The sequence below is a fragment of the Pelodiscus sinensis genome, chromosome 3, assembly GCF_049634645.1.
Source record: "Pelodiscus sinensis isolate JC-2024 chromosome 3, ASM4963464v1, whole genome shotgun sequence".
In the NCBI taxonomy this organism is placed as follows: Eukaryota; Metazoa; Chordata; order Testudines; family Trionychidae; genus Pelodiscus; species Pelodiscus sinensis.
In genome coordinates, this window is record NC_134713.1 from 118,386,026 (window position 1) to 118,408,362 (window position 22,337).

At 39.9% G+C, this 22,337-nt stretch overlaps 1 protein-coding gene and 1 long non-coding RNA gene across 3 annotated transcripts in view; one reads left to right on the forward strand and one right to left on the reverse strand.

The window, feature by feature from the left end:
- LOC142827948 (uncharacterized) overlaps window positions 1–10,296 on the forward strand; it is a 75,852-nt gene extending 65,556 nt beyond the window's left edge. Inside the window, exons 3-4 of the long non-coding RNA XR_012902766.1 lie at window positions 8,312–8,480; window positions 9,800–10,296. This is a non-coding gene — a long non-coding RNA (uncharacterized LOC142827948). The remainder of the gene's footprint in view (window positions 1–8,311; window positions 8,481–9,799) is intronic.
- RPS6KA2 (ribosomal protein S6 kinase A2) overlaps window positions 1–22,337 on the reverse strand; it is a 337,677-nt gene that overhangs the window by 56,111 nt on the left and 259,229 nt on the right. For both annotated transcript variants that reach the window (XM_075924624.1, XM_006134512.4), the window contains 3 exons: window positions 17,614–17,684; window positions 16,557–16,645; window positions 8,387–8,451 (listed from right to left, as the gene is read on the reverse strand). In XM_075924624.1, coding sequence (XP_075780739.1) covers window positions 8,387–8,451; window positions 16,557–16,645; window positions 17,614–17,684 — 225 coding nt within the window. The remainder of the gene's footprint in view (window positions 1–8,386; window positions 8,452–16,556; window positions 16,646–17,613; window positions 17,685–22,337) is intronic.

Sequence of the window (22,337 nt, forward strand, 5' to 3'; positions counted from 1 at the left end):
GGAGGGGTTCTGCCACTAGTTTGAACTTGTCAGTAAAGGTTTGACACTGAGCCTTATCCTCCTGAAGCTTAAAGTTCAGAAATGGAGTAATTCACAAAACTGCACTTGGTAAGAAGAACCTGATAGTTTGAGATCTGAAATAGCAGTATGGTGTATGCACACCGTTTCCTCCCCATGAAGTTGAAATCCAAGTGTCTTTATCTGCAGGGATGGCCCTCCAAGTGGTATTGTCCAGATCTTTCAGTAACTGCTGCTACCTCCAAAGAATTTGGAGCAGAGTGTCCCTTAGCTGAGACAAAGGGCTGCTTCTTTGTCCCTCTTGTGGGAAGGAGCATGGGTTGCTGGCATATGCTTTAGAGCTGTTGCTGGTTCTAGTATGGCTTCATTTACTGGAGTGCAACCTGACTGGAGTCCATGTGCAAGAAGATATCCCAGAGTTTATGCTGAGGATTTTCAACTGCTTCTAGGGAGATCTAGAGCTCTTCCACCACCCTCTAACAGTGCCTGAAACTGCCTATGACTGTCTAGGGGAGACAGAGTGACTGCCTCCTCGGGTGATAAGGACAATGCCCCTGTTGGAAGCCAGGGTACTGATGGATCTTGATCATCTTCTCCCTCTTCTATAGGTCCAGGGTAATGTGTTAAGGTTCCAAGGGCCACAATAAGGCCAGTATGGGAGGTTGAAAGTGAACTGTGGAGGTACACCAGGAATTAGATACTGGGGAAGTGCTTGTCTGTACAGCTGAGGCTGGCTCCAGAAAATTCTCAATCTCCTACCTGAGTGAGTTCCCTGAGTGAAAGTGAAGCTGGTATACCAGCTCTCCCTAAGATGCAAAGTTTGAATCTGGGTTCACTGGTAGTCATGACAGATCCGTAGACAAGAAATCATGACTAGTGAACTGGACAGGGGATAGACTTCTCCCAGAGTCCTGCATTCTCACAGGCATTTTTATCTCTTCGGTGAAGATCAGTCCTGATAACAAGGGAGATTGTAGATATGGGAGGTCAAAGATATAGTCCAGACTAGTACAAGTCACCTGCACCTTTGGAGACAGTGTGTTGTCATTCTGTGCCACCTAAGTAGTTATAGATGGTGGTTCCTTAGGTGGCCATGATAGTACCAGCAGCGATTGAGCCCATGCGATTTTCAACATTACTGGTGGTTCCTCGTCCTTCATGTTCCGGTGCTTCATTTTAGGTGATACCACAGTCAATGTCCAAGTTGATCCAGATGACAATACAGAAGAAGTCTTGCTGACAATACAGATGACAATACAGAAGAAGTTTTAGGAGGGCCTCAAATGTTATGAATTGAGTATGAAGGCACACCTGCCTTAGAAAGGGTTAGAGAGGGACCTCTCTTCTCTGAGGTTCTAGAAGGGGATCTGCTTTTACATCTGTGAGAGTTCCCCTTACTCAGATAAGGGAGTTCAGCCACACGGCTCTGACAATTATTACTGTCAGATTAATTCACATCTAATTCACCAGAATGCACACAGAGACCTCTGACAGTCTGAGAACTCTTGGCTTCTAGAACTCTGATTTGTTTGGAGAATTAACCCTGACATTTTTTGCAATTTGCTCTTTTATATTTTTGACAGGAGGGTTGAAAGTCCATTGAGATTTTCCTTAATTTGACAGGTGAAAAAATATATTGTGTAATTGATGGACTATTGCATCTGCCATATTCTTTAATACAGGGATCCTTTTTGTACAGAGCTTAATATCAGAGCTGATCAGAACTTTCTCTTTCTCTCTTTTTTTTTTTTTTTTTTTTTTTTTTTTACAGAAAATGCAGTTTCTGCAAAATTCAAGACTTTTGGTGGGAATTTATTTTGAAAATAACCTGTCAATTTTCCAACGAAATATTTTATTTCAGGTTTTCTGGTCAGTTTGACTTGACTTTTGGTATGCTTCAGCTGCCACAGTACCTCATGGGAGTTGTCGTTTGGAGGCCTAATACACCCATTCTTCTCTGTGGAGTGGGTGTCATGGTGAGACTACACCATTATGACACGCCAGCTCAAGTTAATGCTGAAGTGAAACAAACTGATTTGGAGATGTCAAATCATTTAGTTTTGGTTTCTAATGGAAATGTAGAAAAAAAATGTTTTGAACTGAATTTTTTCAGAACTTTCCATTCTTCCCAAAATTGTTAACATTTCAAATTTTTGCCCAGTTATTTTCGTTTTTATTTTTTGAACTATAAGAATTTCCCCCCGGCTGAAAATTCTGATTTTTTTCTACCAGTTCTGCTTAGTATGTGTTGCTATTATGCTTTGTTCATATCTTTGCCCAAGTCCCCAAGGCTCACTTGGATGGTTACTGGACATTTCTTTCTCTGGGATGCATATAATAAGTTGGCAAGGAAGTGTTTGGGATTCACATCTATTCCTCAATATTCATGAACATTTAATTTATCACATTTCATTTTTAAATGGATATGTGAAAGAGATACAGATGTAAATGCCCTATGCTTGTATCTGGCATATCAAGAAAAGGAAAGTGATTTGATTTAATTTAATTAGGAACTATTTAGTAATTTCCTGCACTGAGCAAGTATCTCTGTTAAAGAATTGCATTATTCCTTAGACATCTTCCAGAAATAGAAAGGTGCTGCTCTCTGCAGTGACGCACTTGCAGAACAGGAATAAACTTCCTTGATATATATACCTGTCACAGAAAAATCCAATAAATGGACGAAAGCCTGAGCTATTTCTTAAAATGTTAGCCCTTAACAAGACTAATGGCAAATGATAGAAAGGGCACCAGAATTCACATCCCCAGATCAGATTGTGCTGTTGATAACATCTGTAATTAATTGATATTATGAATTTAGTTTGACCTTTACCAGAACACACATTCATCATAAAGGAAACAGAGGGACTGGGGAAGAAAAGGAACTCCCACCTATCAGCTAGATCTGATGAAAAGAGTAATTCACTCCTACTTTATTTATCAATCCCATCCGGGATGAATAGGGGCCTAATTCAGCCTTTCCCCCCCTAGAGCATCTGATTAAAAAACAGCCATTCATATCCATTTCTTCTGACTGAGGCCTGTACAAAAGGATTTCATAGAGCCATTTAAAAGCCAAAGCTTCCATAAGCACAATCTGCAAGGAGAAAGCAACAAGAAAAAGCATTTGGGGCCCAAATTCTGCCCTCAGACACATTGCTGCTGTTAAATCAATTGAAGCCAATGGAAGTGGTGGTGTCTTTTTGTCTTGGGGAACAAATTGCTCCTAAACATAGATATTGTAGGCATATGAATTGCTGTGAGAGATGGGCACCCTTCAGCACCTTTAAAATCTCAGCCCAGACCTGAATCTGAAAGAATATCAATTTATTTAAAGGAGAATCTACTGAATTTGTGTTGCGGTGGCCTGGCACTAAAATAGAAATACAAATGTATCTGTAACCCAAAAAATACAAAACACAAAAATACGAAACTATCTGTAATCCACTGCAAGAATGTCAGTGGACTGAGTCCTAGGCAGTTGAGCCTAGCGGCCAGAATCTGAATGCTAGAACCAATACCCGAGACAGAGTTCAAGTCAGGAATCAGTCGAGGGTCACAGGACTGAAATCTGAGTCTGAATGACAGAACCAAAGACAAACAAAATCAGAGTCAGAGCTGATGGTTGGTGCCAGATTATTAAGAGTGAAGAAAAGCAAGAGAAGGGTTGGTTCTGAGTCAGGAGTGAGGCTGGGACAGGATGGAAACAGGGAGAGACTTCAGAACTTTTATTTATGCTAAAATTCCACACGTTGTGAATGGGCCTTAATTTAGATGATAATTACCTTACGCATTACAAAGACAGCCTCCCTACCTTTTGATATTCGTAGTAACTCCAGATTAGCCACTTAATTGACTCTTACAATAAGCAATTTCCTCCTTTCTTGTCTCTTCCTCGTCCCCTCACCCCCACCTTCTATTCTGTGTAGCTGATTCATTTACTTCTTCATTGTAACCCTCTGTTATATAATGATTATGCCATTTCACTTTCAGAATATGATCTGAGGAAGTGGGTCTGCCCCACGAAAGCTCATCACCTAATACACCATCTTGATAGTCTTTAAAGTGCTACATGACTGCTTTTTTTAAATGTACACTTTTTGTAGACAGAAGTATTAGTGATAGACTGTGTGTGAAATAGTCAGCCTGCATATATACAGTGTGTACACAAGGGACTAGTCAGCAATCTGGATGACACACCGAGTGGTGGGGAAAATGTTTAAAATGGAATTAGACACAGGCTCTCCAGTTTCTGCCATCTCAGGTTTGGAATATGAGAAAACTTAAAAACACCAAAGGGGGGACACTGATGTTACTAAGAACTGACCAGAGATAAAAATAGTGACAGTTGGAGTGATGCCAGTGAATATGGAGTACAACAGTAGGTAGTGTTTGTTAGACTTATGTTACACAGTAAGGGGGACCAAGTGTGAATAGTTACATAAGGTTCCTCTGGAGCAGGTATTTATAAAGATGCTGCCATCACTTTCAGCAGACTTCAGTAAATCAACCGGAAGGGATGCTAAGGGAGGCATTAGGAGCAGTCAAGAAGCAACTAGAAACTCTAGAAAACATGAAGGCTAAATCAATTCTAGATCAGAATGTGCAGCCCTGAGACTAACCTGTCCCTTATAGTATTTACTCAAAATTAGGTGCTGAATTGGAATATCTGGAAAGGGAAATGTTCAAAACTGACCTGGATTGAGTGGGAATGCTATTTTTCCAACTGTAAAAAATGTGTGGTACAGTAAGAGAGTATGAAGCTTTTAAAGTCATCATAAACCCTGGACTGAAAGTTGAAAAATACTCTGCCTTGAATTGAAGAAATTTTTGCACCACTGTCAGGATGACAACATCTCAGCAAAACTGATTTGTCACAGGCCTAGCTATGCATGGAAGTTGAGGGAGAGTCAACGCACAAAAGAATCTGTATCAGTACAACAGTCTAGAGTTGGGTATTGTTTCAGCTCCTGCTATGGGGCAATGGTCAATAGATCAAGTTTTGCAAGGTATTCTAAGTACACAGTCTTATTTGGATGACATCGTGACTGGGAGAAGCGATTAAAATATTAAAATATCTAGAAGAACTCAGGTTACAAGCTAATTACATAAATTATTTTTTCAAGGACTCCGTAGCTCATTGTGGGCATATTACTTATGTACAAGCACTGCCTAAACCTCAGGAGAAGAAACAGTTTTGAAAATTCGCCCAGCCAGAGAACATTTGACACTAAACATTATTTCTAGGATTAAACAACTACCATAGATGATGTGTACCAAACATAGCAACTGTATTGCATCTGCTGAACTGTTTACTGAAGAGTGGTCAAAAGTGGGTTTTGTCATGCAAGTGTCGAAAAGCTTGTCTAGAAGCAAAATAATAGGTCATCTCAAGACAGTGTGCTTACATACTTTATCCTATCCCTGCCCATCAAATAAGTATGTGATGCCTCCTCACGTGGAACTGGTTTGGATTTCGCTAGTTTACCATGCCTCAACTATCCCAATGTGAAGAAATTTGCTCCAGTCCTTGAGGAAATAATTGTTAACAAAAGCCAAATGAATTACTTCAATAGATCATATTGTGAAATGAAGATCTAAACTATTAATTTGTCTATCTGTATTTCTAAAAGAACTCATCACTGGTATCTGCCCACCATATATACATCTGAGAGAAAGATCTAGTTCTCCTTTCTGTTTTGAGCTTCTTTTTTAAATGGGATGAAGTGTAGTTGTTGCTTGCCAAGTCACCATGTTACTCTTCTGTTGGGGGAAAAGCCTGCTTCAAAATATCAGTCCTGTGCTGAATCTCTGAAGATTTGGATTCATTTTGGTCTCTGGTGATGAATGTATTTCATCCTGAAGGCTTTTGATGCAAAATGCTTCATCATCCCTTGAATCTTTCTACACTGTCAGCTGCCATGTCCCTGTCAGTTATAGATGCAATGGTGGGGTCAAGGGAATAGGCAATTTCTGAGATAACGTGGTTCTTCCCCACTGAGGACTTCAAATATTCTAGTAGTAAAATATATATTCAAGTCTTGACTTATTATTGATGTTTGCTGACTGTCAGCAAACCAAAGCAAAAAGTACCCTGTATTAGGTTGGAGAACAAAATAAACATATATATCAGTGGCTTTTTCTGCAAAAGAGATCAGTATGAAACATCTGTGCTAGATCCATTTCTATTCCCCAATCCCTCTGTTTCATGGAGGGCCTGTTAACAGCTGACTGTATCATTATGATAAAACATAAAAGCCCAGTTACATCTGAAGGCTTCTGCTGACTCAAGTTTTTTTTTAGTGTAAAACAAATTTGGATGCATTAAGGAAAAGGCTTTTATGGATCGTCTCTTGCAAGGCTAGATACAAACTGACCCGTAATGTTTGAAAAATACTTTGAAATGGATAATGTTATGTAAAACCTTATGTAGTGAAAAGGAAAAGAGAAAACATGAAGCTAGTGCTTAAGAAATTGGAATGCGAGTCAGCTGGGCAGCAGATGAAAACCCAAATTTTCCCCTTTTTGAATTTATGGGCTTCTGTAGTACTAACAAGAGTCTAGCAAGCTCTACAAAGTTCACTTCAAAGCAGGCATGTGAATTTTTACAGTATTAAAATGATCTTCTATGTGCACTCAGTGCCTGTAGTTTTAAATGATTTGCATTGAAATGAGCATGATTTCCCCTAGGTATTAGCTCTTCTGTGAAGCCATAGGCAAGGGTACAGGTTTGATTGGTTCAAGTGCATTCATCCAGATTCACCAAAACAGCAAGTGGGAGTAGTGGCCATGTGACTCTATCCATTTGACATCCCCCACAATTCTAACATTATAGTGAGTTAGGGTATTTCTCTAGAATCAGAGGTGAAAGTAACTTAAAAACCTGGGTCCCTGCCAGCTCTTGAAATAGTTCCCTGCTCGCTTTTGCCACAGCTCAACCAGTATTTGCTGGAGTTGTGTACCAGGGCATACCCACTTACTTTCACCTCTGTTTGGAATCAATTAGATCAAATTTAATTAGACTGGAGAATTGTACAAGAGCTAGCAAGCCAAACCTCAGAATTCTAACAGATATCCAGACAGAGCAAAAGAAGTTAGCACATCTAGTTTTAACTTCAACTTTCTGGATTTGGACAAAAAATTGAATTAACATTAGTGCTGGTTCATTAACTGAAGCTTTTGTCAAGGCTTATTTTGAATCTCTTTGGGGTCTGAATCAAATGCTTAGATGAACTCTGCTGTTAATTTCATTATGGGATGAAATAGCTGCTAAAACGCAAATCATGGGTTACAATCCCATGCATCATGGGAAACACTTCTTATCAGGATTATTACATTAATTAAAATGTTTGCTGCTCTCATTTCAAGTGCTAGTCACTCACCTAAATAAAAACAACTAGCATCCATAAAAACAGTTGCTCGTCTGCTCTGAATCCTTAAATTGTACATTCAGTTATTAGAATAATTGGCCTTTAAAATCTGTCCACTTTAAAGCACCCAATAAGTAAGGGACAGATCCTGGTTCACATTATGGCCATGTTGTGCCACTCTAGTGGTGCACAGCAGCAAAACAGCTTCTTTAACTACCTGATTTATGATTCCCACAGCACAGAGAATTCCAGGTTGCTATACAGCCAGCAAAAGCTGCTCTGGAAAACACTTCACCACTTCCATTGGCATAGGAGGTCATTGGAATGGAAGGGTCATGACTGGAGCATATCTGGAGTACTCCCTTGCTGGAGGCCATAAGATAGAGCAGTTGTGAGGCTGCTCTAAATTACTCAGGGGGAGAAGGAATTGGTTGGTGGCAAATCCTGGAGAGCACAAAGGTGGCAAAGACTCCCAAAAGCATAGCACAACTCAATCAGGCCCAGTGACAGCTCCTTAATATGTGAACGGATAAAATAAGAGCACAACAGTAGAAGAACCTAGAGGAACAGCCTTAAGCTTTGTTTTGCAGGATGAAATGTCACATGAACTCCTTCATTTAGTGCTGCTCCACTACCTTCTAATACAACTCCTGAGATCACTACAGTATGTTCTTCAGAGTGGAATGTGGTAATTATTCTTTAAACCTCTGGACAGTGATTCAAATTACACCATAATGAGCCAGCTGATTAGATAAAACAGAAACAAAACGTTTGGAAAAGCTGAGGATGTTGAATGGAGCTTTATTTTCTTCAGTGTAAAAGCAGAAAGGTGGCTGCTAATCAAGCAGCTTTGATTCACAGGCCTGCTATGGTAGATATCACTCCAGTAAGCTTTTCTGTTTTGTTTTGGTTTTACATTACAGCCTCGGTTTCCAGCTGGCCTTTGCTAAATCTACCTGATCCCAGACTACAATTAGCAACAATATTGCTTTACTTACATTCCAGTCTATGGTAACAAAGAACAGGTGCCGTTTAATTTCTTCAACTCCATCAAGGCCAGCACCTGCCAGGACAAGAAGAAAAAGTCAGGAGGTACATGCTATGTTCTTTAATACCATCCCAATATCTTCCACCCTTTAGAAAAAAAATTAAAATGTCAGAAATTGTTTAAACCATCCAATATATACGATGACATTTTGTTAATACACGCATCACAGCCAAGAAAGAAAAACACTTGAATACATTTGATTGTCGGCTTGTGTCAGGTCTGCATGACCAGTCTCTCATGCGTCATATTAGATAAGGAAATAGAATCACAGAAAAGGAGAGCTGGGGGAGACCTCAAAAGGTCAGCAAATCCAGCCTCCCACACTGAGGTAGGACCAAGAATGCTTGCACCAGAGGTCTGCAAACTGTGGGGCATATCCTGCTAGATGGGTTCAGAGGAATGTTGGGGAGGGGGGTGAATGCACGCAGATGGCTTGAGGCAGCCCCATGCAGTGAGTTTCAGGGAGGGAGGACCACCATCACCCCTTGACTCTCTTTTTCTCTATTTTTGTCTGAGGTGTAGGAGGAGATGATACTGGAGGTATCCTGAAATAGCTACCCTGCATCTTAACAAGCCTCCCATTATTTTGAAATATTTTTTGAAATAACAGGTGCACTATTTCAGCATCCCTGTAACCCTCATTCCACGAGGGTTAAGGGGTGTCTTGAAATAGTGTGTTGTTTTGAAAGTCAGTGCTGTGTACACCCACCAAATTTCAAAGTAAGCTATTTCGAAATGGAATCGAAATAAGATACACAATTTGCATAGTACAATTTGCATATCTTATTTCGAGTTTAGGGTGCTGTGTAAACACATCCTAAGAGTCCAAAGTGCTTCCTGACATAGGAATAATGGTATTACTGTTACCTAGCACTACAAATATTCATTTGTAGCTACCTGTGCAAGTTAAGTATTATTAATTCCAGTTTACAGATGGGGAAACTGGTGCACATAGTTTAGATTCTAATGTACAGAAAGAATCAGTTGATTTTGGGTACCTCAAACTTTGGGCGCTCATTTTGAGACACTTGATTTTCATTTGTACTGATACCAAACACACAACTGTCATAAATGCTTTTTGTTCACTAACCACACCTTTCTTATGTTTCTTATATACAGTATTCTATCGATTATTTAGCAAAACGCCTTGGAATATGACAGATCATGTCTCATTCTTTCATTACTTTTGCTTTATGTCTTCATTTAAAAATCTTCCTTGTTAATTTCTTTCAGCATGTTTAGTTTACTAGCTTGAGGAAAATCAGCAGGTGCTCAGTAATAATTCAACAACAATCAGATTTGACTGAGTGTGACATATGATTGGGTGATTTGTTTTTATTAATAGCATCTTTCATTCTCCCAGGGGGAAAAACAACACCTGGAGATGAAGATGCTGCATTGCAATTTTGGAGCCATTTCCTGTAAGATGCTGAGCATTCTCCAGATATTAGTGGTAGCTGATGGTACTTGAGTATCTAGATGTTGGTGTCCAGCACCTGAGAGGACTAGGCCTTTTATTTGCAAAACTTGCACTTCCTAACAAGCAGTTTTGTAAAAGGTCTTGTCAGCTCAAGCTTTTGTAAAATGTGACATCTGCTTTCAGTGCACACAAGACATTATTAGTGTTTGCCAAGGTGCACTGATCAAGAACGACATTCTACAGCCTGCTCAACATTGGCTCATGACTAGGTATTAAAAACAAATATTGTTTGCATATTACATGGAGAGCTGTCAGCCATGGACATGGAGAAACTGACCCAATAGGTATGTTTGTAGTTTTGGTTCCTTGCTTCCCTTAGAACTCTGAACACAGAACAAGTTGCTGACAGAAATCAGTAAATGCAAAAACTTGTCTAGCTACACCCCTTGTTGCAGGGATTTAACAAGTGAGAAAACAATGACTTAAGATTGTTTTAATGGTATATTATTCAGCTGCCTAAAATGTCAGAAAACAGCAAGAACAACATGTATACAATTTTCCTGTTGTTTAATGTGGATGTTTGAATCTCCTTAAGGATGAAAAGGGTCTTGATAACTTGGGAGGGAAAGGGGTCCGTAAGAAATTGTAAAATTGCTAAGTTAGCCATTCAGAATGAAATGAAAGGGTTTCCGGATTTTCAGCATCTGCAAAAATATAGCTTCTCTATCAGCATGAACTCAAAATCCATTGAATAGAATCACTTGCCATGTGTAGGTCATTGAACACTCATGTCAAAGAGGGAAATCCATCACAGTTATCAGATCTATTATTTTGGTAAATAGCTGTATTGAAGAACAATACATTTTGTATATCTCAATTCAGAACTCATCATCTTTAGGGTTTTTTAAAGGAAAGCGTAATATTGCTTTTTTGATTGTTACCTTTGCTCTACTGAAACACGCTTTCAACCAATATGGTGTTGGCTTAGATTTCCAGTTAGAATAAGGTCCCTTTATATTGCTTTAGCTGTGTAAAAGGGCCTTAAGATCATCTCAAGGCTCGTTTATGCTGTCTGATTGGTATGAAAGACCTTAGTGTAAATGACAATCAGGCCTTCTTTTTTCCAGAATTCCTGACAATTTGATACATGAACATTTCCTATTGCTCTTTTTCTTTCCCAAAATGTGCCTTTGCCTGCATATTCCATTTATCTGCATATTCCAGACCATTTCAGGGACTGGAAATTACACCAGTCTGCAGTGTGGCACTCATTATACTCAGTCAGGGAGCAATGCTACTGCCCTCAAATCAAATTTACAGGAGAGAATATAGAGACTACTATGTATGAATCAGAATTTGGTAGACACTAGACAATATTTATCATGGAAGGCTGCAAATGAAATACTTTGTACCATAAGACATTTGTTTTAAGCTCGAATACTTTATAAGCAGATCACAAATTGAACAGTAGTCAATAATGTGATGTTGTTGTGAAAAAGCAAATGCCATTCCAGAATGCAGAAGTGTCATCAGTAAGACACAGAGGTAATTGTTTTGCTCTATACATAGCAGTGGTGAGGCCTCAGCAGGAGTACTGCTTCTAGTTTTGGGCACCACTCTTTGATGAAGATGTGAAAACAGTCAACAGAGTCCAGAGAAGAGCAATAAAACTAGTAAGAGTCATAGAAAGCACAACATAAGAGGACAGTTTGAAAGAACTGGGTATATTTAGTCTATAGAAAAGAAGGCTGAAGTGGGTCATGATAACAGTCTTCAGATATATATAAGGGCATTATTATAATATTTGGATCTATTATCCAGTTCATTTAAATATTCCTCCATTCATTACTACCAACATTATTGTAGTCCTGTCTTTTAATTTTCAAGTCATTAGTCCGAACACAGATATTTGCAACAAGCTCATTGACCAGTACTACAGAAATGCCTGATAACGTTAATTTAGGACAATGACTCCCTTTCAACAGTATTTTGCTTTGTCTTCCCTTTAAAAACTAAACTTTTCTTGACTGTTTTTCTGCTATTATTAATATCTCCCTCCATCCCATCCTTTTATCACAGCAAGCATCAAGCTTTAAACCTCGATCCTCAATTACTTCCCATTATAATGCAGAAAACCAAGCCAATATTTTCATAACTGGGTCTTTTAGTTAATTGCAGCTGAATGCCATGCTGGAGAACTGGAATCTGTCCTTGGCTCTGCCACAGAATGTTTACTGGGCAAGTGACTTAACCTCAAACTTCTCCAGGTGGTCACTAGGTGAGTTTTCCATATGTTTTGGTTGCCCCACTTGAGATACTTTGGTCAGAACAACAGAAGGCTGATAGTTCACAGCTACAACTGGGGTCAATGGGAGCTTTGCTTTGCACATACAAAATGCCATACAAATGCTAAGTTTTGGGGAAAAAAATCTGGTGTTAGGTATGTTAAATTGGACACCGAAAAAATCAGTTGATACTTTTGGCTTTAATCTCTCTTTGCCTCAGTTCCTCAACTGTAATTTGGGTCTAATGCCATCCCTCACCTCAGAGAAGTCTGCAAAGGTAATTCACTAGCTGTTTGGGAAGTGCACTCAGACAGTTCAATGAAAACATCCTGGAAATGCCCAAGAGGAAATTAATAATTTTCTATTCGGTGCAGGGCTTTAATGGTGTGTGGTTAAGGATAAAAAGAATATTGAATAACTATCCTGACCGTGAACGCTGACTATCCTTTAGGATCCTATGGAAAAATTGAACATGATCTTATAATTAAAGACCCTAGGTAAAATTTTCATGAGTGCCTTGGTGACTTACACATTTAAGTCCGATTTTCAAAAAGTGGTTTTTAGGTGCCTTGGAGCCTGTCTCATTAATGCCAAAGGAGACAATTAGAGATTGGACTGGCAATGCTAATTTTATGCTAGCCTAGCTTCTGATTGCAAAGATACCCGCCAGGTAATGTGGGATGGGGAGAGAGTGGGGAGGCTTCGGGCTGAAGATGGGACAAATCTACATCGGTGTCACATGCCCTTCCCTCTTTGTATCCCTCCCATGAGTTGCCCCCATTGTTTGTGTTTGGCCTGTGCATGTTCCCCATGCCTTCTGGTGCTATTGTGTGATGAAATAAAGGAGTGAGTGGTGCCACTCTCCATTCTCTTTCCATTTGAAGCCTGTGTTAGTTGACGACACAAAGTGCGAGTGGGGAGCTGTTTGTGAGATCCACAGTGACTATGATATCTCAAAGAACCACAGTTACTGTTGACTAACAGTTCTTTCTTATTTGTGTGTGTGTCAGTGTGGATCTTGCTGGGACTAGCCATCATTATCCCTGCAGGATGGTGGGAGTAAAGAGTTTCAGCTGTATCAGTCCAATAGTGACTGGAGTACTGTTGATGTCACTACTATAGACTAACAGTTTATTTGCAGAAGAGGGGATGATCAGGCACCTTCTTGTTTGTTTACATAGCGCATCACCAACATGTTGTGTGTCAGGATTTGCACTGCAGAGTTCCACAGAAAAGGCAGGAAAGCTATGAAGGCCGTCTGATATCTCACAGCGCCTGGAAATTCATGTGTTATTGCCGGTCTTCTTGGGATCACATTCCTGCATCTGTTTGTGGTTCCACCGGGTGCTCCAGCCCACTGAAGTATCTGTGGTAAGTGTACATTGGGGAGGGGACAGAGAATGGTAGTGCCAGCAGCAGGACCGCTTTCTTGCTTGGCACCATTTTTTCTGCATCAGTTTTCAATAGAGATGCTGAACAATGCTGGTTTGTCCACTCTCAGGATTTCTAGGCCTGATATGACTCATGCATTGTTCCAGAACATGGAGTTTGAGCCCCTAAACAGAAGAGACACCTACTATGTCCATCAGGGCCGGATTAAGACCTTTAGAGGCCCTAAGCCCCCCCCCCCCATATGTAATTCAAAATAAAAACAATACTATACCGTAAAATAAATTTTTTTTGGTGCCCCTACTTTGCTGGTGCCCTAAGCACATCCTTAGGTAATCCAGCCGTGATGTCCATCTATGGGGATTAGTCTCCAGGAGAATGGATAGGGTTGGAAGCCAGGAGGTTTAGGTCTACCATGTTAAGGAGCTTTGGGACTAAAGGTGTTTATTGTGGGATCTAGCTGCTGAGACTCAAAGAAGATGGGCTGATATGATCTCAACAGTAAAATCTGAAGGTATTCAGAGATGTTCTGGAGAAATTCACAAGTTTTCACTAAAGCTAAGAGCCAGTGGGTTAGAAACACCCCAGATTCCATCTCACTTTACTGAGAGATAAGGGGGAACTGAGGGAAAGTTGCAGCCACTTTACCATGTATGCCTTTGCATGGGAGCATGAGGAGGCAGATAGTACATGTGCAGCCCCATCTGACACTGCTGTGTTAAAATGTCCAGTCCTGTGCCCATGAAGCACACGAGCACCTACACGGGCTCCACACTGACATATACTTTAATATTAATTTGTATACATTAGCAAAGCACTAAAAAGTCACTCAGTAGCAAAGGAAACAGATATCAAGAGGGAAGCTTCCATTTGCCACACAAGATTATTATTAGAAATTTCAAGAATCATAACTCAGTCAGATGGTAAGTGTACATTGGGACTGCCAAACATCTTGCTAAGAATGTGACTGCTGACTGATACATGTGGGATCAAATGTTCTATGTAGTCGACCCCTCAAGTGACTGAAAGGTACATATGAAAGCCAGAGGCAAAAAAAATCTTGCCTGCGCCACTTGCTTTTTACACATCTCACAACAAATTATTTGTTTAATTTAGCTTTGCTCTCCTACCCCATTCCTAATGAAAAAATCTAAACCACATTAACAGTTACAAGAGATAACAGCATCCTGTTTTTCAAAAGTTTCTCAGTATTTATATATTATGTGTCTTACTCACAAAAAGGAAAGTAATTCATTAGCTGTCCAAAACCCAAGGGTGCTGATGTTAGCCAACTGTATATTTAATGAGATGGAATTAGTTATTTCTTTTCCTGTGACAGATCTTACAAAAGTCAAAGATCAACTTTTCTTCTTTTTCCCCGAGGCCTTTTCTTTACAGCTATCTAAAATTTCTAGAGCATATACTCCCACCAAACACTAGAGATACAACAAAGCATACACAGAAGATTTAAATGATGTGGCTAATTGGTGGTGAAGGATACCTTATGCTTAGTGTATATTCTAAATATACAGAAAAACCTTACTTCCCTTATTTCTAAAGAGGAGAAATTATTTTAGAGTAAAATTGCTTTTGTTCTTAAATAGAGTATCAATATGGGGAATTACACCAGCAGAGCTATATACAAATATATTACTATCCCCTTGTGTTGAACCTAAATTCTGAGTATGTTCAGAAGTTTGACTAACACTATTTTCTGTGGTACACATCATTTTCCTAGAGATTTATGGCCTTCTGGATGTTAAAATTAATATTGCAATCTTTATTGAGTCAATCAAGTATTTAGAAATGGGGAAAAACATATTTGGAAAATAATGCTTTTCTTAGCAACATAATCAGATGGACTTTTAAGATCATGGGCCCCAAAACTTCTCTGTTATATTTTCCCCCTCTTCCCTAAGTCTCACCACTGAGAACTTTACCAAATTATATACTGAGGTATCACTTAACAGTGAAAATTTTGTAATAACAGTGGTACTCAAGATTTTTAAAGGCAGGAAAAGGAGAATAAATAGAGTATAGCAATAGTGAGAAAAAATGAATATGTGGAACATAGGAGGTGTAAGCTGGAAAGAAAATAGGGGGCAGAAGAGAACAGAGAAATTGGAAGAGTACAGGAGGAAACTTCTTATTGCAAAAATTTTCCCTTGCACTCCTCTACTTCAAAAAACAAGTCAGTCTATTATTCACCCAGAACAGCGCAGGAACTGACAGGAACCTATAATATTTTTACAGATGGAAGTAACATTTTAAAATAATAACAATGATCTGGCTTTGATATCCTCCATTTGCTATAGTTACTCTTGTTTTTCACTAAAATCTCCAGGGAATAAATTTTCAAAGTAACCACTTGCTAAAATAGTAAATGGACACACTAAGTCTCCTATGTCACTCTCTACCTCACCCCAATGGAACTCTTGAGTGTAGACAGAGACTGCTTTACATAAATAAATCAAAAATATCCGCTATGCTTATTCAAACATAACTGGGTGCAACAAAGAAAGAAGAGTAAAACACAATCTTTGTGATAAAGCAGACAATTCATTTTAAGATGCTAAAGAAACAGGAGGAGGTCCTTTGTTCAAAATGCTCCCACTAACTCAAATGAGATGACAAAGAAATTTAATCAGAGCAGCTTTGAAAGAATTTTCCCTCTCCCTTCCTTCCCCTCCAAGATGTACAGCAGATGGGGAGAGTTCATTAAAAATACCTGACTGGGTTCTCATTTTCCTATATTAGTATCCACAGGAGTTATCTTATTCAATTCATAAAGGTTGGCAATTTATCTCTCCTCTTCACTGAAGAAATAAATCATGAATTAATCTCATGCTTTGGATTCTAATGCTATGCTTGATTTCCTGGCTTTTCTCTCTTGTAATGCTTGTGTTTTGCTGCAGAATAAGTATGAATATAAATGTATATGTAATGGAGAGGATAACTACCAGTTAAAATGCATCAAAGAAAATTATCACTACCACATTGTACAGAAATCAAATGAGCATCCGTACCTAATCTGTTGGATGGGTTCCTTTTGAAGAGGGCTCTCAGCAAACTTTGGGCTTCTGTGCTCAAAAACTGAGGCATTCCTAGCTTGGCTCTGAAAGAACAGAACACTTGAAAAATATTTTTCAAAACATTTCAAATTAACACCTGCATTTTATAACTGAAAGTAATTGGGACAGGCAGATACCCATACACATGTCACCAAAATCTAATACCTAGACAGGTTAGACAGCTCATAAATGGAGATGACAGTCCTGCCCCCATTGAGGTTAAAGGAAGTTTTATCATGGATGTGATTGGGAGTAGGTTCTGACAAGAAGCAGATACCACCACCTTATAGCTAATGTTGCTCAAGGGTTGTTAATGCTAAGAGGTCATTTTCAGTTCTTTATAATCCTTTTTTCAGTTTTACCTTTCTGATTAAATTCATCAGGTTTGTTCTCAATCCAAAAATAAACCTTTTGGAAAATTTGACCCAAAAAGGCCTAGACATTTTCATGAATGAAGAATCTGATAATAAAATACATATTTTGCATTATTAAGAACTATGATTCTTTTTAATAGTTCTGGTGCTTCAGTGGTACACGTCAGAAATATGGAATTTAACAGGGATTATGGTTTTGATCTTGCAACCGCTTATGCACATGCTCAGCATTACATCAAAGTCAAATTTGCAAAGGAAAGGACTCAAAAGTCAGCAATGACAAAGTGCAGGTTGTCTCTACTACTCATATATATGTATTACCATAACATCTTTTATTGTATGGCCATATATAGTTTTTTTTCAAGCCCCGCCCCCATGGAATGCTCATTGACCGGTAATACACTGATTCAGATTATTTACTCTGAGTCACCTAGGGGATTTAGGTACACAATAATTCTGACATTAGTGGGCGTTGCACATCTAACTCCCTGTGTAGCTCTGAAAATATCAGCCTCTATGTGTATTTTTTTGGTTTCTATAAATTTTATACCATTAAATGTATTTAGGACCAGTGGTCCATCCCAGGAACAAAGCTAACAAGCACGTAGTACATAAACCAAACAGTCATTACTACTTACTTGAGAATGAGAGCCATTGTCTCCTTTCTGTCTTTTCCCTGGAATGGTAATGACCCTGTCAGCATCTCAAACTGTAGAACAACAATAAAAATAGTCAATCAAATAAGCATGTGCAGTGTTTATATAGGATTCCATCTGACAACACACCATACTATAATACCTTCCATGACCTTGTTTTCTATTAATTTCAAAATACAAATGACTATGTACTGCTTATGCCAAAAAGGCCTAAAAAACTGTAGCTATACATAAAGAGATATTATGGCAAATACATTTCTACTGGATAGGACACCAGAGACCAACACTATATTTCAATTGAAAGAGCTGCCTAAGGAACTGTTCATATTAGTAGTGTGGAGAATCATGCACTAGTGGAGACACACAAAAGTCTAGTGCTTATAGGTTTTATCTTTTTTTCCATCCATGTTGGTTCAGATGGGTTCATTCTATCATTATTTTTGCTTGGAGTTTCAGATTTAAATGAACTCAGAAACTCAAAGCAAAAGCCCAGGAGTGATCATCAGTTTTTACCTGGCTTCTATCTGAAAGCAGCAATCATCCAACATTCCTCTGAAATTCAGTTTCTCTTTCAGCAAACCTGACTGGAATTCCACATTTGTAACAAAAACCCAAACCATGGGAACTGGTCTGGTTTGAGTTGAATTCTGAGGGTTTCACACAGCGCGAATCACTGCACTGTTTGCATGTACAAGTGGTAGCTGATTCCTCAAGATAAGCAACAATGGGAACTGTATTCTGGTAAAAAAGAATCAAGGACACAATTCATAATTCTGCTGTAAGTAAGGACAACTGAAATCAATAGGCATTCTGTCTGCTTATGTCAGGGCTAAATTAGGTCTTGGGTCTTTTAACTGTAAATAAATACATACTGTTTATTATTCGTGGATATAACTAAGCACATATTTACAAGTACTTATCTTATCCGAGGAGTAGCTCCTTTGATTTCAGGGAGACTTCTTGTACATTAAGGTACTATTCAATTTTAGTAAGGGTGGCAGAGGCTGACCCTTAGAAGGATTCCCCTTTTTCAAATTAAATAGATCAATAATTTTTCCCTATGTACTTAATAATGATATTTAGCACAGTTACTTTTCAAACCTTGCGCTCGCAGAACACTATAAAAGTGGGCAAGAATTATTATCCCAACTTTTCAGCTGGGGAAACTGAGGCACAGAAAGGCAGGATGATCTGTTCAAGGACACAAAACAAGCCACTTTCAAAGCCTGCAGTAGAACCCAAGTCACTGGCTCTCAGTCCACATGTATAAGTGCTAGATCACGGTTCATCCTGTTTGCCTTTCTTTAACCTACAGCATTTTAATGACCTTGTGCTAGTTAATAAATATTAGTTCAGGCATAATCAGGAGAATGCTAATATCTGTTCTGCTTTGAGTAACAGTAAAAGATGATTAAATACTGAATTTAATATAGACTATTACTCTTATGTCCGTTTCAGCAATTTAAAAGACACAAAGACATACAAACCCTAAGGAAGGGCTGTCCTTTGTTTTGATGGATAATGGCTTTTTAAAAATCTGTACAAAACTCCCAAAGATTTTTTTTTAAATCCACAGGGAGTTCAAAGAAATTGCTATTTTGTTCTCACTGAAATTGAGAAAAATAAATGCTAAGCCTTAATTACTTCAATGGAGCATTGTGCAGTGTTGCACCAGTAGAGGGGAGGGCAGAATTTGAACCTCTAAATCATATTTCAAGATGTCAGAAGGAACATTTCTTGCTACATACAATATAGTTTTCCTTTAAAAGATAAGTGCACATGGCAGGTATGAGAACTTAATATGATAAAGAGAGATGAAACAGAAATATTCAGACAAGGTAAAACTCCAATGAGATCAGGGCATTTCTTAAAGCTGAAACTCATTTCAAAGTGCCATTATAGTAGATTCACTTTCAGTGGTTTCTTAATATTTGATCTTCAAAGATGAAGTTGCAATTTTTATCAAATAAATATTTTTACTTTTATACATATTTCATTACATAAATGTGAACCCCCATTTTAAACTCTTAACTGTGGTTGGGGCTGTTCAGACATTACTGCTTGAAATTAAAGTCTTCTATTCTGTATAGATATTTAAATCAGGTCACATTTTATCAACCACACTGGAACATCATGCATATTAAATCTTCAATTCTAATGTGGTTTCCCCATCACTAAGTTATCAAGTTATACAATGCAAATTTTTAAAAAAAGCTTAATTTCACCTCTGAGACTCACAGCACAATGCAGTGTCTGCACAGCAATAATTCATGAAGCCATAGACTGCAAAACCAGGCTGCCAGGGGGCTAATCTCATTAAAAAAGTCCCCAAATGTGTACCTTTCTATTCTGAAATACTTTCTCTTCTTTAGTACCTGTGCTAGCAGCCTGATGCGGAGAGGGGTGATAAACTAATACATACCTATAAAATAAATATAAAAATAAATAAAATTATATCTTTTACCTTTTTACCTCTCAAGCATTCTGGTTATGGAGTGGACTCGCTAACAAGTCAGCTGAATTTTGCAGTTCTCATAATCATTCACGACTCCTCTAGCTGATAAGATGCAATGGTAACTATGGGTGTGTCTAAACTACATGCCTCTGTCGACGGAGGCATGTAGATTAGACAGATCGGCAAAGGGAAATGAAGCCACGATTTAAATAACCGTGGCTTCATTTAAATTTACATGGCTGCCGTGCTGAGCTGAAAAACAGCTGATCAGCTGGTTGTCGGCTCAGCGCGCTAGTCTGGACACTCCCGCGCCGACCTGAAAGCCCTTTATCGATCTCTCCATTATGCCTCGTAGGATGAGGTTTACCGGGGAGGTCGATAAAGGGCTTTTATGTCGGCAGGGGAGTGTCTAGACTAGTGTGCTGAGCCGACAAACAGCTAATCAGCTGTTTGTCGGCTCAGCACGGCAGCCATGTAAATTTAAATGAAACCGCGATTATTTAAATCGCGGCTTCATTTCCCTTTTTCGAATAAACTAATCTACATGCCTCTGTCGATGGAGGCATGTAGTTTAGACGTACCCTATGAGAACTCAACAGTTGCCACACAACAGTATTGGCCATACCAAAACTACTGCATTTCCTTTTTTAAGTAAAGGAAAGTTCTGTGTCTAAAAGGGAAAGCTTTCATGCCCATGTCATGTCCAGACTTATAAAGATTTGGTAAATCAGAACTACAATCAGTGGGCTATATGAATGATAAGCGCTCCTAAAATTCCTTCTTCAATAATCACAGTCATCAGCAGGAAAAGTACTTGATGATTTAATAACTTGAACCACAGAGTTAAGCACAACCATTAAATAGTTATAGTTTTCTGGGGAGGCGACAGAAGGAGAGGGAGGGTTAAGGCTTAATCTTAGTCACCAAGAATCTCCATGAAGTTAATGACAACAGCTACTTGAAAGGAGACAGCGGACTTTCAAATGTGTGTGGACATTTATAAGCCAGACTCAGAAAACAAAGGGGCCAGAAAAGTGAGGAAGGATGGTTGGCTTAAGTCAGAGAGGCATAGCTATTTTATTAGAGGGTGTGACAGGGCGGCCCCACCCCACACTCTAGCCCAGGGAAACCACCTGGTGCTGGGGGCGGAGAGAGCCCCACCCACACAGCCCTACTGGGCATGCTCCGAGGGGAGCCGAGGTATAAAAGGCTGCAGGCCTGCTCAGAAGGGGCAGACCGTGGCCCGAGCTGGAGCTAGTGCCCAACCACCAGGGAGGGAGTGGCCAGGACTGCTGAACGCGCTGCTGCCAGGCCCAAGCCGGGCCTGGCCCCAATGACGGAGCCGCCGGCCGACCCCCCATGACCCAGGCACCGGACCGGACACGGCCAACCCCGACACTGGCTGGGGAAGCGCCGCTACAGCCACCCGCCCAACGCCAACAGGTGGGACGCTCCGGGCTGGGGGTAGGAAGCGACCCAGGGCAGGGAGCTGGAAAGGCCCCTGAGGGCGCGTTGTGGGGAGGAGCCCCCCTGAGCCAGTGGTGGGAGCCACCCGCCACTCATAGGGCCCTGGGTCAGGGCCCCGTGGAGAGGGAGGGCCCAGGCCCCCCACCCCTCCTGCCCTGAACCGCGGTGAGTGGGGAGCGCGGCCCAAGGACTAGGCTGCAGAGCCGGCATACGGAGGACTAGGCCAGGAGGCTGTAATTCCCCTACCACAGGGGCAGGATACTTTGGGACTAGGCCAGGGGGTCGTATTTCCCCTAATAAAGGGGCATCCTACTTTGGGACGAGGCTTCAGGGCCGGCGTACTGTGGATTAGGCCAGGAGGCCGTATTCCCCCTACTACAGGGGCAGGACGTTTGGAGACTAGGCCAGTGGGCCATATTCCCCCTAAAAGAGGGGCATTGCACTTTGGGGGTAGGCCCAAGTGGGCTGAACTATGCCCCGGATGGGGGCGGCAACCCCAAACCAGGGGGGAGCCCCCCGACAGAGGGGAATAAAATTGTGGGTAAAAAAAATCATACAATTGCCTAAGTGAATTAGGAGCCAAAGTCCTATTGAAAGCACCCAAGTCATTTAAAAACATGAAACTTAAGTACCTTTCCATTAAGTGGTAAGAAAAGTAATATGTGTTAACACTAACTCTTCCCCCTCTCCTTTCTAGAATTATGGATGTTTAGATATCTAACATTATGTTTTTCAGTCTTTCTTCTCTTTTCTGTGCTTCTTGCTCTTAAAACCTAATTCAAGA